This window comes from Phoxinus phoxinus (genome assembly GCF_949152265.1).
Source record: "Phoxinus phoxinus genome assembly, chromosome: 10".
Taxonomy (NCBI): Eukaryota; Metazoa; Chordata; class Actinopteri; order Cypriniformes; family Leuciscidae; genus Phoxinus; species Phoxinus phoxinus.
Window position 1 is genome coordinate 5,131,322 of NC_136885.1, and position 18,266 is coordinate 5,149,587.

At 38.8% G+C, this 18,266-nt stretch overlaps 1 protein-coding gene across 2 annotated transcripts; it reads right to left on the minus strand.

Annotated features, from left to right (window-relative positions):
* Positions 1-8,440: 8,440 nt before the first annotated feature.
* On the minus strand, positions 8,441-18,031 carry lyplal1 (lysophospholipase like 1). Of its 2 annotated transcripts, none has more exons than XM_079625270.1 (5): positions 17,904-18,031; positions 16,478-16,577; positions 13,943-14,112; positions 9,347-9,462; positions 8,441-9,267 (listed from the first exon to the last, which is right to left on the minus strand). In XM_079625270.1, exons 1-5 carry the CDS (start codon positions 17,989-17,991, stop codon positions 9,046-9,048), a joined length of 696 nt encoding a protein of 231 aa, XP_079481396.1. In that variant the 5' UTR covers positions 17,992-18,031; the 3' UTR covers positions 8,441-9,045. The 2 variants fall into 2 exon arrangements, with proteins under 2 accessions (XP_079481396.1, XP_079481397.1); XM_079625271.1 differs by having other exon boundaries at positions 16,478-16,587; positions 17,904-18,015.
* Positions 18,032-18,266: the final 235 nt, after the last annotated feature.

Here is an 18,266-nt window from a genome sequence, read left to right on the forward strand (position 1 = left end):
GGGTAATTGCACCATGGGAAAATGAAGCAGTTATGTGATTTGGGAAATGGTCACTGGGAGTTTCTGGAATGTAAATATTACGCGTCATCCGAGTTGAAACTCAGGTCGGGAAGACATTTTTTCAGAACCTGGAACCAAATTATTTTCATTTCTGTGAACAGTTCTGGAACGTCTGCATTCTTTCACTGATGCGAACGTAACGCCGTTCAAAAATATGATCCTTGTATCACAGGAGGCTGATGCCACTTTGGTTCTGGTTTTTAATGACGATCAGTGTGCATTGTTTTGTGATCACCAAGTGCAAATAGCCCACCTTGTTGGCAAAATTACAAAAGACATACCATTGGGACCAGTGGCCTGGTGAGTAAAGCTTTAGCTTTTGACGTGACAACCCGAGTTTGAATCCGCCTTTTCTGAACTCATTCTCCATTTCCCATCGCAAATCAGCTTGAAGAGGCACTGCTTTTAAATAAAATTAAGAACATATCAGAAAAGTGTAAATGAAGTCCCTAACGGGTATTTACGGTAACAGTGGGAATAAGGTGTTTATCAGGTAGGGTTAGGGGTAGGTGTAGCTAAGGGATTTAGAGACAGGGACAAGTAATGTCCTAATAAGGCAGTATCCAATATGTTGTTATTATTGCATACTGTTTTACTACTGAGGTGCAAATAATATCTGACACTACTTTACACTTTGTCACTGCCTTTTGCTTATCTGTGCACAATATTTTTTAAGTGCATAAGATGATATTGATATTATATGCTGCCTCTGTACACTGCATAGCTCACAGAAAAAAAAACTAAAACCAAATTACAAGTTTACATGAGAGAGAAGTGTTGATATATGCAATCAACAGCTCAAGGATTGGCTGCATAGCATGGACCAGTTAGTTCATACTGGTAACTGTTGTAACTACATAACTCTGTTGGCAAAAAGCATCTTTCTTTATTATAAAGGATCTGTGTATTTTGACAATTTTGATAATTTAATCCATTATGTTCGAGTAGATGTTTTACCAGTGTTCGTCTTAAAACTGTAAAATTGACTTTATGATCTTTATAGTTCTTTAGGTATGAGAAAAGCACAATATAAATACAAAATATTATATGTCCGCTTTGTCTTTGATTTCACAGACCTGGATAGTCTCTGGGGAAACTGGATCTTCTGTAACTAGACCACTGATTCAGTCGTTCTTCTGAACTAATTCTGTTCAATAAACCGGATTAATTTGTTTACAAATGTGACTATGACTTCAGAAGACTTTTATGCACACAGGTTTTATGGATCTCTTTTATTATGCCTTAAAGGGGACCTATTATGCGCTTTTTAAAGTCTTGATTTTGTTTTTGGGCTCTACTAGAACTGGGTTTCATGCATGAATGTGCAAAAACACATTCTTTTCTGAATATTCTCCATTGTTGCAGCTCCTCTTTTCCCAGTCTGTCAGTAACGCTCTGTTTACTTCCTGTCTCTATGAAGCCCCTCCTTCTGAAAAGCACAATGTGCTCTGATTGGTCGGCTGGAGCAATGTGTTGTGATTGGTCAACCACTTCCAGTGTGTTTGGGAAATGTCCCGCCCCTTACCATAACCACCAGTTTCAACACACTACTAACTAACTCAACCAGGCCTCATCCCTTTATTTTGCATATGCCTTGGGCAGCCATTATTTAAATGAGGAATATCATGATGTGTTTGAATTCCCGGAAGAAACTCAAAGACTACAATGAAGACGTTTCAGGAAATTCAGAGACACTGATATAGAGAATAACTCCCGCTGGAGGGACTTTGTGCTTTGGGACTTTGCAGAGCTTTTTCATGCTCAAACTGCAACATTACACTAAAGAAAGAAACGTAAAAAAGCATAATAGGTCCTTTTTAATGGTGTTTGTCAGCCATGTTTGAACTGTCCTTGTATTGACAAAAACTGTGAAGATTCTTCACAGCAAAAATAAATTCATACCGGTTTTAACATAAGGGTGAGTAAATGATGACAGAATTTTCATTTTGTGAGAACTACTCCTTTAAAGACATCAACTTTAATAGACATTGATGTGTGTTCATTTCCTCACCTGATGTTACCCCATGAGGGGCAGACGGTGAGGAGCCGTCTTCATTACCGTCATCTATCCCTGCAGTTAAATCATAAAATGCCTGAAGTGCAGTCTGGCTCCAGCGCTGGATGAGGAGGAGCTGAGGGAGTGTGGGAGAGGGATGAGGGAGTGAGGCATGAGGCGGGGCGGGGAAGAGCTGGACGCCGTACTGTACCATTCTGTGTACACACAGCTGGAAGTGTGCGAGAGAGAGAGAGAGAGAGAGAGAGAGAGAGAGAGAGAGAGAGAGAGAGAGAGAGAGAAGAGAGAGAGAGAGAGAGAGAGAGAGGAGAGAGAGAGAGAGAGAGAGAGAGAGAGAGAGAGAGAGAGAGAGAGAGTGACAGTGACAAAAATCGAAGAAGAAAAGGACAGAAAAGAAAAGGACAGAAAGTCCAGGAGGAAAGTATTGAGAAGAGAACAAATGTGCGGATATTATGTGTCATAACAAGTTTAACCCTTTATGATTGCCTTCACTACTAGGAATTGATATACGAAGAAAAAAAGAAAGAAAACAAATCATTATATATACAAACATTTTTTATACACAGTTTGACTAGTTGCTACAATTTAAAGTGTATATAACAATAACATGCTGAGAGAATGTCTTACCTTAAAAATCTTTCTCATCTTCAAATTGCGTTCTTCTAATTCTTCTGAGGTAATCCAAGGTAAACAGCACAGCACAAACACAGTCTTCCAAACTCGATGAAAAGTTACTGAAGTCTCTTACTCTTTGTTTTGAGGTAATGAGGGCGTTAACAGCTCTGCGTTCCTTCACGTGGAGATTTGCATGTGAACAGCTGGTCACAGTAGAGTTAATTAGGACGCGTTTGAGAAACTGTACATGTCCTGGCTTTCATACGGATTACTTAAACAGAGAATATTTGTTTTTGATATCATTTACATCATTAAAAAATAGAGACTCCAAGCGTTGTAAAGACATGTTTCAGTTGTGTGTGACAAACATTCGCTGAGTTACAGGTCATTTTCTGTCGCGTTTCAGAATGAACCTCACATTGAGAGAGAACGCACATCATGTTTGTTTTCTTTATTTTACGAAAAACACAACATTTTGTTTTTATTATGAGTGTACACAAATAAAAGAAGACATTTAACAGTTTTGAATGATGTGTAAAACTTATATGTAAGATAAAAATCAACAGAGTATTTTGAGTCCATTTTGCACTGATAAGAAAAAAAAGCGAGCAGATCACGCCGCGTGATTGCCAACCCCAGAGGGTTAACATCATCGTAAAGGATGTCCGGGTGGGCCAGTACGGTGCAATTAACAAGACTTGCTCTCTGTCATCCCTGACTTTGCACAGTGTCTTTTGAATTAGGGCTCACTGGAGGAACACATATTTGCATAGGCTCCGGCGCCAGCTGTGTTCCAGTGCATCCATGCCGAGCGGAGACTTGGTCAGGGAGTACCATAGTGGGCAAGGTGTCTCATGGTTCATGGTGTCTCCACACTCCTCGAAGCCTCACTCGTCATGAGAGCGCGTCCGCTCCACGATTGAGTTTGCCTGGGATGTGAGTGGCTTGCAGTGACTTCAGTCAAACTCCAAAGGAGGAGAGGGCGGGCGAGTTGTGAATTTATATACACCACTGTCACCGTATTGTCCGTCCGGACCAACAGCGATTGAAACCTCCGCAGGGCCATTAGTACCTGGCAAAAAATGTAGGCAGTTAATGCGCCAACCCAGTCTAGGAGCCTGAAAAGCTGTGTGCACGTTGCATATAGTGCCCCAGCCTGTCTTGGACGCGTCTGTTGTAACAACAACATGCCTTGACACTTGTTCTAAGGGAACCCCTTCCCGTAGAAATACAAGGTCTGTCCAAGAGTGGTCTCATATACATCAACTCGAGCGGTGTTACTGCGGCAGAAGATGCCATATGCCCCAGGAGCATCTACAATTGCTTCAGTGGGACCCCTGTTTCCCCCTAAAGTTCCCCCCTAAAGTTTAGTCTGTGCTCAGCACAGACTGAGCGCGCTCGCTTGTGAAACACACTGTCTTAGTGACTGAGTCCAACTCCATCTTGAGAAATGAGATGCTCTGCACCGGGGAGAGCTTGCTGCTTTCCCAGTTTATCTGAAGCCCCTATCGGCTGAGGTGTCTGAGCATCAGGTCCATGTGCGCACACAATAAATCTTGAGAGTGAGCTAGAATTAGCCAGTCATCGAGATAATTGTGGATGCGGATGCCTATTTCCCTTCACGGGGTAAGCCAGAAAGGGAGGACCTTTTACTGATATGTCTGACCCTTGAAAGCAAACAGTCTTTCAGGTCTATCGCCATGAACCTATCTTGATACTGAACGCATGTCAGAATACGTTTCTGCATCAACATTTTGAACAGAAACTTGTGCAAGGGCCCAGTTCAAAATTAAGACTGACTATAACTTTCTCAGTACAATGAAGTAGGGGCTGTAAAACCCTCTCTTCATCTCGGCTGGAGGGACAGGCTCTATCGCGTCCATTGCCAGAAGGACTGTGATCTCTGCATGCAGGACGAGGGGAATCTTTACCTACTACTGAGGTAAAAAGGAAGTGGCTGAACCTGGGCGGGACTGGGTTGGAGAGCACTAGCCATGCTTTCAAACTCCACACAAGGGGCACCAAAAGGACAATAGTTTTTGACACACCTGCAGTGGGAGCCTCGCGGCGAGGGGGAACGGGAATGTGCCGCGTCGGGAGATATTGCGTCCCTATCAGATGTTTGTGCCAACAGAAGTGTTGAAACCCCTACCTTGCTCTGCATACCCACAATAGAGCTGGTCTGAGGGAGGAGGCTGCGAAACCTCATTACCCGTCACACTTACCTGACCGCCGAATGTGAGGAGGCAAAGTAGTCCATAACGTTCAGGGTGCAAATGTACAGTCATCGCGATAACGAGGGCCATAAACATTGTGTGTGTGACCCAGAGAATGAGGGAACTGTATTTTAGGCTGTAGAGCTGCACTATTAATCGTTAAAAGATTGCGATCTTGATTCAAACACCCACACAATCTTATTTCTAATAAATTATGCGTAGCGTCAGTTCTGGTAGGTCATGTTAGTCAAGCTCACATCAGCTGACACTAAGCTGATCCACGTCTACCAATAGGAATACGACGCCTATCACTGTATACATATTTAAGCTCCTTCAGTATTATCAGCAGCTATCGCGTTTCTCAGAAGCTAATTACCCTCCTCCCTCCCCAGCTCCTCCTCGCCCAGTCAGGATTTGGCATTCTGATTCCCCTTGAATCATGTTCCCCTCAAATTATGTTGTACTTTAAAATCTTGAATTAATGATATCTGCAATACATGCATGTTGGTTATATTTACCCTATATTTAAAGTTATTGCTGTTATGGCTGCATGGATGCGCTGGAAGGTCTTGCCCAGAACAGAACCACTGCCAATCCTAACTGTATGCAATTGCCAATCATATTCGACGACTGTGGTCCTGACAGAACAACGATTCAGCTATGTCTATTATGCCTGTTTCACATCGCAACCGGGGGGATATCCAATCTCATAGTTTGTCCAGAACCAAATTATGTACCAGAGTAACAGGCTGGGAAAGGAATAGTTAGGAGTGAGGAGATAGGAAATTGGAGGGATGCTGGAAAACTGGCATGGGACAGAGGTAAGTCTGCTGTATGTATATCTCCTGTCATGCTAATTGAGTTGATTAACTGAACGTGCTCCTCCTGTGCTAATTTGGTTGATTATTTCCCGAACTTTGTTAATAAAACATCATAATGAGAGTTAGTTGACATGTAGTTGCAAAGTCATTTATAGTTAGTAGAATGTCTAAAAATTAAAGTGTAACCGCATCGTCATAAAGATTTGCAAAAATACTTTCAGGAGAATCTGATCAGACAAAAATTATAGTTCTTCCCCAAACTTACGCCATTGGAGTAAATGTTGCTGTGTCAAGCTGGTTGTAATGTTTAGAGCAATGTTATTTTGGACAGTGCTTTATGGTTTTACACTTTTTTGGAGTAGTCAACTTACAAAAAGCATAATAATGGGAACAGAACAGTATTCTTGCATAACGGCAGGTCTTATAACCTGCTGGTATCTCTCGTCAGCAGAACCCCCAAACAACCACCGTACATGCCGTGAAAGGGTGCTGTACTGTATGTGAACAACAGTAAAAAAAACTGTCCACCACCAATACCCACTGTTGCATTTCTGCATTATTCAGAAAAATTGTCGAGTGCAGGATTTTTTCAGAGCAACTGACGCAGCTTTTAAAATGCTACTGAATAGAACAGGATGTTACATAAGTTTCGGCACTCAGTTGAATTTAATAAGCCTCACTGGCAGAGTGAGAAATGGCTTCCCATTGCCAAAGCATTTTGGATATACAATTGATATGTTGAAATGAAAGTGGGAATGTATACAGTAAGAAATGCAAATGTTTACAAACATTTTGCTTTATGATTATCCAACTCTTTCTCCTGTGCTCAGCTTATGGCTCTCGGTGTTGCTGTACTGAAGCAAAATATGGAAATCAAACACACGGAGTTGTTTTATAAGTGTACTGACTGCAAAAAATCCAGCTAACTGTGCAATCTGAGAACTGCAAGCTCTATTACTGTCATGTGTGGAGGAAATTATGTGAAAAAAAGTACAGCGAGATTTCCATTACGCCAGAAACAACCTTTACGCAAGTACACAAATTCAGATGTGAACGCTTGCAGTGCAGTTGAACATACGTTTACTCTTGCCAACAAATTTTGAGTGATGCATAGCCTTCCCTTGAACCCCCTAATTCCAACCCTGCCTGTAAAAACAATAATATCTGGAAATATTATTAACATTTATATTAACTTTATTTTATCTGAATATTTTGTAAAATGTAATTTATTGCTGTGATCAAAGCAACATTACTCCAGTCTTCAGTGTCACATGATCCTTCAGAAATCATTCTAATATGATGATTTGCTGCTCAAGAAACATTTCTGATTATTATTAATGTTGAAACAGTCGTGCTGCTTCATACGTTTGAGGAAACTGTGATGCATTTTATTTTGCAAGATTCTTTGATGAATAAAAAGTTCAAAAGAACAGCATTTATTTGAAATAGAAATCTTTTGGAAACATTATAAATGTTTTCAGTCACTTTTGATCAATATAATGCATCCTTGCGAAATAAATACCAAACCGTTGAATGGAAGTGTTCATGTAAACTTCTTCCAAAATATTTAAAAGCATCCCAGGATGCAACTCATGAAGTTGGTTAAGATAATATCCACAGTGAGCAGAGCTGGGTACTAGACAAAGAGGAAGCTCAGATAATATGAGAAATTTGGTCACTACATAATTTCCAAGCTTCCATTTGTGTAATTTCATACTTTTGATAGCTATTATTCTAGCATGTGGAAAATTGTCATAATAAAGAGTGAGTCTGTGCGTTTGCACTCTTGACTGGAAGTGCAACTCTTGACTCAGATGTGCCCATTGCAAGTGGGATATTTGCAGTATCTTCGAATGAATTAAGGCCATTTAGCATTGTCGGTAAGTCAAAGTCCAGATGGTGCATGTTGGTACTGGCCTGTAGCCCCACTACACAACCCAAGCAGAACATCTACAGAACTTTAGACCTGCTAACCACTTCCTCCCAATAACCATTAATGAAGCTACTGTTAGGAACTAGCAAGTAAACCGAGCGAACCTCCAAACACATGTACAGCAGATTTCATGGCGAGCAATAATGGTGTGGAGGGAAAAAGGGGGTAGAACAGGAGTGAGAGATACCTCGCTCTACAGGAAACGGGACGGTGCCAAACAGACCGGATTCCGGATCCAAACCACAGAGCCGAGTGGCATTCCTCCCCTCCGGTGTGATAGTTCTACCTGCCGCTTCAGCCCGACCACAGGCACTACGTACGGGCCAAACCAGACTCCATGGAACAGTCATCACAGCCTGCAGAATGTGCTTCACTGAACACTTTAAAGTGGTTAGCGCTACAGGCTATGAAATGTGCACAAAGAGTCAAGTCTTTGTGAGGTGGAACACATGCGGGTGAATCCAAGGTTTATACAGCTATATTAGCTCTGATTAAGCATGTGGATTGCGGGCAAAAACTGCAGATTTGTCACAGTAAACACAGTAGTACAGGTGCAAAGGCCAAAGTTGGAAAACAGTGCAATTAAAGATTAATGGTTGACTTAAAAGTTATACTGCAGCTCACCGAAAATTAATAATTATGTCATATACTCACCATCAAATTTTTATACCCCTTTTTCTCATTTTGGAGCTTGACAAATATACATTGTACAGTATATAAAGTGTGGCCAGGATATTCTTCAAAATTCACATTCTGAGACCAGATTGAGTTTTTTTTCTTTAATTAATAAAAAAAAAAAAACTTTTATTCAGCAACGATGCATTAAATTGATTAAAAGTGAAAGCATACATTTAGATTGTTACAAAAGATTTCTATTTCAAATAAATGCTGTTCTTTAAAACTTTCTATTCATCAAAGAATCCTGAAAAATAAAACAAATCAGGGTTTCCCAAAAAAAAAAAACGAAACAGCAGCCAAACTGTTTTTAACATTGATGATAATAAGAAATGTTTCTTGAGAAACAAATCAGAACATTAGAATGATTTCTGAAGGATCATGTGACACTGAAGACTGGAGTAATGATGCTGAAAATTCAGTTATTTTAAATTGTATTAATTTTTCACAATATTTCTGTTTTTACTTTAATTAAATAAATGCAGCATTGTTAAGCAGAAAATAATTATTTTAAAAACATTTAATAATCTTACCGACCCCAAACAGTAGTTTTGAACAGTAGTGTATGCTTCACAATTGCTGTTTATATTTGTTTATATTTAAATATGAAAAAACAAACAAAAAACAATTATGACATAAGAATTAGTAAATTATGATTATTTTAGGTTGTATATGGGCAAGCTGTGGTCATTGTCCAGCATTAAGGATGCTCTAATGGGAAAGTTTCTTAAGGATCCAGGACCGTAGTAACTCCAGTTCTGGTCGACACAACTGATGGTTGAGGTCTGGGAAGGAATGGAAAGAGGTGTTGAGGCCAGCTTTCTCCAACAGTGAGTTCGTCTCCTTGCCCCAGCTGTGGAAAACCAGCTCATCCGCTGAGCCGTGACACTGGAGGAGCTCAGGTAGGGGGCGCTGTGTTGTATTTTCTACTGCCTGTGCATAAGGTAATATAGATTATTTCTGGTGTTTGACTTCATGATATGAAACATGCATTCTGAAGAATATTTACTACCTGATATACAACCGAGTCTTTGTTAAGAAAGCTGGACAGAGCGAAGAAGCCAGCAACCTCCTGCTGGTACCTGGAAACCAGGTGTAGTGCCATGGCACCTCCCATAGAGAAGCCACCTTGTGTCAAACAGAGACATTAGTCTCAATCACACTGCTTTTGAGACATCACTTTTAGAAAGTGTCCCCTAGTGAAACGGAAGTCCTTAATTGTATTGAATGTGTAATGTACACTTGTAGATCTACTTAAACGTTTGTTTGTTTTTATCAGAAAAAACTGTACTTGCAGATAAAGTTAATGAAATAACTGTACACTTTCATGACTTAAAGTGTTAGTTCACCCAAAAATAAAAATGATCCCGAAATTTACTCATCCTCAAGCCATCCTACATGTAGGTGAATATGACTTTCTTCTTTCAGCCAAACACAAACAGAGTTATATTAAAAAATGTTCTTCCAACCTTTATAATAGGAGTGAATAGAGCTTGAGATTTTGAAGCCCAAAAAAGTGCATCCATCCATCATATAAGTGCTCCATACGGCTCCAGGGAGTTACCGTTTTTACCAACTGCTTACACTCAAAATCTTTTCATGTCACACGATTTTTGAAACCTCTCACTCAAAATGCAAAACTACACACCAAATCTCCAAAACCATGAGCTATTTCTCAGCCTTTGACTCGGTTTTCAATTGCATAAAACACTTTTTTCAAAACACTACACACAATTCTCGACCTAAAACACAAAAATCTAACATGAAGTGACTTGCTTTCCTTTTCCAAACACAACCAATCAAAATGCTACACTTATTCACCAGGCCACACACACACTCCTCACATGTGCAAACACTACAGTAATTGCTGATCACACAATCACTGCTTTACTGTTGTATACAGTAGGCCTATGAATACAGTAGCTCACAGGTCAGATTACCTGTTTTGAACAATGTATTCTTGGGACCCCCCAGGACCCCACACACACAACAATTGGGTTCTTTACTGTATTCTAGAATATTGTTTTGGTTTACATATGTTTATGGTTTTGTTGTATGCTACTGTAAACAACGGTAATGTTAAATATTTTCTGTTTCTACATTGCATTGGTGTTTCCAGTGTAGATAATTCATAAGGTTTACAGTGTACTTGGTCCCCTCTCAGCAGATTACTTTCACTGTAGAACGTTACATTGAAATGTAGATATAAGGCTATGAAAGACCAAAGAGCTTTAGATTTAGAACAACAGTGTTTGCATGATATATCCAAAAATTTACTATTATGAAAGAAGTGTTTGCCATTTGATGCAAATGCTTCATTCTGACTTGTGTTTATGGCATTTTGAATGCAGTGTTACATCTTGAAGGAGATGTGAGGCAATTTGCATTTTGTGTGTGCAGTTTTGGGAATTGTGTGTAGAGTTTTGAAAAAAGGAGACATAGTTTTGAAAACGTGTGTAAGCAGTTGGAAAAAAACTGTAATAAAGGCCTTCTGAAGCGAAGCCTTGCTTTTTTGTAAGAAAAATATTCATACTTGTAACTTTATAAACAATAATCACTGGTTTCCGGTAACGGCCGTACAAGAGTCTAGTTCTGACGGAAGAGTGACCTCTGACCCGACACATGACGTATTGATGAACGTGGAAGGGCAGAAGATAGAGCAAAACAAAACACCGGTCACGAATTAGAAGTCTAAAACTAGAATTTTTAAAGAAAAATGGCGGAGGAGGTTGAATTTGTTCTACAGTATTTGTTTGAACCGCGAGAGGCGTCTACGCTCACCTGAGCTTACACTACTCCAACATCATGTGTCGGGTCAGAGGTCACTCTTCCACCGGAACTAGACTCGTGTACTGCTGATACCGGAAACCAGTGGTTATAGTTTACATAATTATAAATATGAATATTTTTCTTACAAAAACGCTTCGCTTCACTTCAGAAGGCCTTTATTAACCCCCTGGAACCACATGGATTACTTTTTATGATGGATGGATGAGTTTTTTTGGGCTTCAAAATCCATTCACTCAAATTATAAAGCTTGGAAGAGCCAGGATATTTATTAATATCTCAGATTGTATTTTGTATTTGTAATATCTCACAACTCAGATTGTGTTTGGCTGAAAGAAGTCGTCATATACACCTATATGGCTTGAGGGTGAGTAAATCATGGGATAATAGTTGGGTGAACTAACACTTTTAGTACACTTTTACAGTGCACTTTGTAATAATGCCAAAATGTAAGTATGTTTTAAATCATTGTCATAATAAACTTTTGTCATGCTTTAAAGTACACTTATTTTGATGTGTTGACTAACATACTAAAGCACATGTAAAATACTTGATTAAAATTTTAACTGTAATGTATAACGTGATATTACATTTGAAGTTAATATATTTTAAATGTTTCAAATTGCAATCATTACAAATACATTTAAATACATGACATACAAGTTTCAATAGAAATTACATTATAGTATATTTTAGTCTATAAGTGCTTGTCAGTCAGCAGTGCACTTTAACCATATTTCAAAGACAATAGACATATTTATGAAATTACATTTGTCCTACTTGAGTGGATCCAAAAAGCACTCTAAAGTTCAGCTAACTGCATAATATAAATTTAAACTAAAATACAATTTCATTTAATTGCAATTAGGTGTCCAAAAACATTGCAAAAGAATATACACTCAAGTATATTCTTTCAAAGTATATTATTTCCATAATAAGTACTCATAGTAAAATAAGTGTACAGAAGGAACTATTTACCTTGTATCATGAAACAGAGCCAGGGTCTCAAAATGAAAGACTATGGAAATGTGAAACCCTAACATTTCATGATTATGGAGCTAAACTTCTTAGATGGGAAAGGAATCACTGTAATTGTAAATGTATCATTTTTGTGTTATAGTTGACATGGGCGTTCATATTTAGCTCATTTTCAATGAAAGGCATGCAACAAGTGGCAAATCGCAGGTGCTTTTGCTAGTAGCGTGCAGACATTGTTTGTAAACCTTTTCCGTGTAGAGCCATCTTTTCTCATCTCGATGAGTCATTGATTTATCAAACTACAACTTCTATATGGTGTTTTTTTTTAGGTTTTTTTTAACACTCCACTCTTGTCAGTGTCTGTCATTAAAATCTGTGAATTATTAACGGCATTATACAGGCATGTATACACTATTTGTAGTCAAAAATGTCATTATTGGTGCACATTGTAAACAGTCAACTGAGTGAACTGTTCCTTTAGTTATGAAACCCTTCTCACTCTGGAGCGATTAAATCATGACGGCATTAATAAGTGTATGTAATTTAAAGTGGTCTTCAGTAGCCCACGATCTGCAGTCCAACCAAGCCAAAAACGCAGTAAGTCGTGAATTAAATATTTAAAGAGAGAGAAAAGAAAGCTAGCCTTGAGTTCCACATCATCAAAACTCCATTTTTCTTCTTTCATGCCTGTGCTTAATCTTACACATCTGGGCAAATCTGGGCACTACATCTGGGAAAGTGAACAAGTACCCATCAGTCTGTCAGAGCAGATGGGAGGAGTCATGTTGAGACAGAGGATAGATGGAGTTCACATGTTCTTTAAACCTCTCGTAGAGATGATGTGACTGCGTATATCTCCAGGACTAATGACCAATTTCCCCTTTATCCACTCCTCATCGAATCAAAGAGACCAGCACTTGAGAAAGCCACATACTGTAGTTGTTTGGCTAAAAATAATCTGTGCATGCATGTTTGACTTGGGCTTTTCCCATTAACTACGACACCTAAAAGATTGAAAAACACAATCCATATATGAAAGCGTTTTCCATGGAAAGTTCTGGCGCTTGTCAGTCCGTCAGTCTGGGAAGTGGACTCAGCGTACAGACCACTTCGTTTCTCCAGCGTGCAGAGTGACTCCAATGAGTATTTATAGTTAATGACAAAATGTTATGATTTAGGAAGATAATATTTCAGCAGTCTCACAGGAACATGTGTTTTTTGAATCAGTTTCTTTGGAACTGAGTTCAGGGGCTTTTCTGTCCTTCCACACAAGCCTTTTCACACAAAGACTTTTTTTTTTTTTGTTGCACTTTTCACATTTTATTCGCAACTATTTTAGGGTATTTATGTGTTATTGGCTTGTCGGTTAACCCTTCCTTAACTGTTGCCATTGGGTTTAACTGTCTGAGCTAAACGTAACTTCCTTTATGGTCTATCCAGCCTACTTCACATGCCCTGAGGGAATTTGCCTGGGTTTTGCTAAGATCTCTTTTTACTGAATGATTTTCTGCCACTTTTATCTCATTGTGATATATTTGTGGACCCCATAACCCAAATATTTTGAGATAAAGCTTAGCAGAAACCTGAGAATCATCCAGAAATTCTTTTTGGCCCATTCTGGCAACAAATGAAAGGAATTAGAAACTTGATAAGTTTCATTCTTCATTTTACACAACGAGGGAGAGACTTATGAGCAGTGGTCTGAGACTCTGCTTAATTTGGAACAAGTGGAGTGTGAGAGTGTGTAAGACAGAGAAAGCAATAAGGTAGGGAGAGATAGATGGATGGGGAGAAGAGAGAGAGTTGTGGAGAGGACACGGGAGAGATAAGCCAGTAGCCATACCGATAACCATCCTGTGTTTAGGTATCCCGGCTCGGATCTCATCTTGGACAATGGCGCTTAAATGATCACACATGGAATCTATAGACTCCAAGTGTTCCGGGCAATCCTGGGAAATCTTGTGACGATCAAACCACACATGAGACAGAGCCCCTCGCATAGGTGTGTACGGCCTAAAAACAATCAATTACAGCAGTAAAACAGACAAAGTAATAACTCTAATAAAACAATGCTAGAGAAATGAATTATGTTGATTATGGCATTCACACAGTTGTGGAAAATGCTTTGTAAAATGTTTGGAATTAACTGAATTTCAGCTTTAACTGTTCAGAAAATGTAATCTTATCTTCATTTAACTCTTTCCCCGCAATTGACGAGATTTTCCATCATTTATGACAGCGCTTCCACACCATTAACGAAAATTCCTGTTTTCACTGTTATGTTTAGGCGTCGATTTCGGTGGGGACGCGTACCCACCAGATTTCGTCATGAGTCATTATGTTTTCGGTGCTGATGCGTGACCAGTTCACTCTCAGAAAAAAAGGTACGAAAGCTGTCACTGGGGCTGTACCTTTTCAAAAGGTAAACTTTTGTCCCTTTTAGGTACTAATATGTACCGAGATTTTCCATCAGGTACCAAGGTACCAATATGCACCCTTTAGATACAAAAGTGTACCTTTTGAAAAGGGGTGACAGCTTTCGTACCTTTTTTTCATGGAACATGTAAGGGTGGCGCTGCCAATAAAGCACCTAAAAGCTGTCACAAAGAACCGGCAAAAGTAATGATTATGAATATGTCAAATATAGCAAGGAGACATTTTAATTGTTTATTAATAAACAAGTGTTTTCTGTGTCGGCTGCAAAGATGAAGTTGACGATGCTGACTCGCGATCTTCGCAGTAGGCTAGTGAACGCGCCAGAGAGAAATGCACATTTAATACCGATTAAAGTACTGAATACGGAAAATACGGAAAGTTTTCTTTAGTTTTGAATTGTTCTGTTTAAAAGTATGATTTCAAGCGTTCTGTAGATAATAGATATATTTCTCAGGTCTGCGAGGCTATGCTGAGTTTCGGTTCATTTATGAGACGAGCTCCAGTTCATGCGCCGGCGCCTCTGTGTTGTTGTGATATCTTTACTTATTATTTATTAAATCCAGGCAATTGGTTGATGAAACATTGATTAAAATTAAGATTAAATTAATACAAAACGAAATTCCCTTTAAAGAAAGGCTTTGTGCTTTCTGTTTGAGATCTCTGTGAAAGTTTTAAAGCAGTCTTATAGTGCCGATTTCAGAGTGGTCACGTCCGTAACCGAGAACCGTCACGTCCGTAACATCGTTTTTTCCTCATAAATGCGAACACAAATTTTTTTTTTAAATGAATATTTTATGTTCTGTGAAGAGCATAGCTTGGAGAGCTTGCATTAGTAAGCTACAGGACATCGTCTTTCAAAACATGACCTGCTCGAAAGAGCGATGAATGTGTCATTGTACCCAGCACTTCTGAAAATGCACTTCCGAATGCGTCTCTGTCCCCAGCACATTTCAAACCAAACTGACGGCAATACTGTTATGCGAAAGGGGGCTATGACACATTTTCTGAAAGAGTACAGCATCTCCAGATTCAAAAACCAGCAAAAGCCAGGAGCGGATAGAGGCATTGCTCGCGCACAAGTAAGCTAACGTCATCATCAAAAATTCAACATCATATGAATCAAAACTGCCCAATGTTGAACCCAGGGGGGTCACTAGGCCCATTTTAGGAGGGCTTTATCCCCCCTAAATTTCCACCCAGCCCCCCTAAATATCTGCGATTAACTCCGTACACTAATATTCGTGACCGCCTCAGGCTCTTCCCCGTATTTTAATCAGCGTTTTCCAGTGTGTTCGTCAATCCAATGTCGTGTGTGCATTTATTGATAGGATTGTTATGATATCTGCATCTGTATAGTTTTTTGTCATAAATGCAGAGTTTACATAATATGATGCAGGAGCAATTCAAGACGGTTCCCATCCACTGTACAATTATATGAAATTCCTTTAATCTAAATGGAATTAGACTTTGTGACTTTTCCTACTCTTGCTATACTTTTTATAATATTATAATATTTTATTAATTTTATAATAAATCCAAAACACGCGAAAAGGCCTGTAAAAGAGAGTGGAAATGGCAAATGAGCTAATGAGTCTTCCTCTGCAGCCATCTACTGGTTATAGTGGTAATTTCATGTCATTTTCATGTTAAAAGTGTGTTTGTTTTCCACCAGATGACAGAAATCCTCCATGAAAGTTCGAAGTTAATTGTACTGCACAAATGTAGAGTTAAAAAAATAATATATAATAGAGTTTAAAACATTACGATTAATCGCATCCATATATATATACATTTTTAATAATATGTAGTAAGTTTTTAAACAATGAATTCAGTTAATGCTGTTAATATAAAAGTTCTTACAGTAGCTTAGTGGGCTTATTGTCTAATAAGCTTGACATTTGACATAAAAAGTTGTATGAATTATAATGTTCAGGGTGTTTACCTGGATGGCGCTGTGGGATAAATCACCCGGATGTTTTCAAATGCCAGGTTTTGTCCCAAAACATCACAAACCCAGCTGAGCAAACCTGGCCCTGTGTCTCCTAAATGAAACTGAAGAAAGTTATTATACGCAGACACACTGTTATAGGCATATATATTATATAGACGCACACAACAGTACAAACACAATATTTACATGAAAACATATCTACAAGAAAATATGAGTTGCGTGTTGAATGAGTATACGGTTGTCTGAGTTGCAATGCGTATTTATAATGCTTCGTGGCCTCTGAATTGGGACACCGCTATAGTGTTTGGGGTGGTACTGGCCCAAGTCTAAAGAACCCACACGAGTCTCTAGATATGAAGTTCCCTTCAATGTAAATCTTAGTGTGTCGAGCACCTGTTCACGCACAATATCAAATGCGTGAGACTGTGTGCCTAGGTTACAAACAAAGTAACTTTATTTTTGCATCATTTAATGCAGTTGACACTCCTGAAACTTTGCAATGTATTAGTGGTTGATGGTCCTCTTAGGAGCATGAAAAACAAAACTTTTATTCTGAATGTAAATGTGTTATAAACAGAGAGCAAGCAGAGAGCGCTACCATTACAAGCTGTCGTTACTTTATTGAACTCACAGAGGATCTTTTATTTATTGTGTTTACAATATTGGTTATTATGATAAGTTATTATGATAAGTATGATAATGTCTCAGATCAGCCAGTGAGCAGCCAGACCCCAAATGACTTGTGAAAACAGTGCAGATTTTTCACTAGGAATAAGGGCTTCTTTTGATCAGTTCTTGTTAAGTTTCTTTGCTCAATGTTTTTCTTTATGCATTTTTTTTTCATACTCTGCATATGAATGCATTTTTACATTAAGAATACAGCAAGACAAACTATAGCTATTTTTTTCATGTTCAGTGACACTTTAAACAGGACAACCATGTACAACTACAACTATTGTCTTATTAAGTATGGCCTAAATAAAAGTATTACGGTCCAAGTGTGTGGCCCTATGCACTTTATGTGGTTTAAAATGCAGCTCTTGGCCTCCGAAGTTGAGTAAGCCAGATTTAGATTGATATACACATGCAATGAGAGTGAACAGAGGGAAAAACGCTTTCAGTGTGTGGTCACAGGCTACCTATGCAAGAGAGAGATAGGCGTAGTTCATTAAATTATTGCACTCTGTCTGCATTCATTCTTTTAATTGCTTGTCTTTGAACAAGTCAGACGAAGTTTCACATCAATCGGTGCGTTTTAACGACATTGATACTGTAAACCGCGTCTCTTGCGTTTCATTCAGAGCTGTCATGCGTGAGCTGCGCCCGGTGCGCTGTTCCGGTTTGTAAAACTTCTCTTTTCAAAGGTATGAGCACAATGCATCTGCATGAGGAATATTTTAATAACTCTTCAAATCACCTGAGCCATGAAGAAAGATAACAGAAGCAGTGTGTTTTCCAGTCTGACTCACAACACTCTTCTGTAGTTTAACTGCAGCCATATTCATCCCGTGTTATCTCGCGATATTACCAATACCAACGTCATCCACGTCACAGATCGCGTTCACCTTTTAGGTTACTAAACTCCACACTTTTTTCACAAAAACAATTTTTCTCAAGACTTTGCCACAATGTGCATGAGAATGATTTTATAATAACTCTTCTGAGTCATTATTGCTCAAACATTTGAAAAGAGACACGTGTCTTTATCACGTTTAAATCTCTATTTCCTTTATTATAAAATCTCTTAAACTCACTGATAACAACAATAACAAGAAGTCTC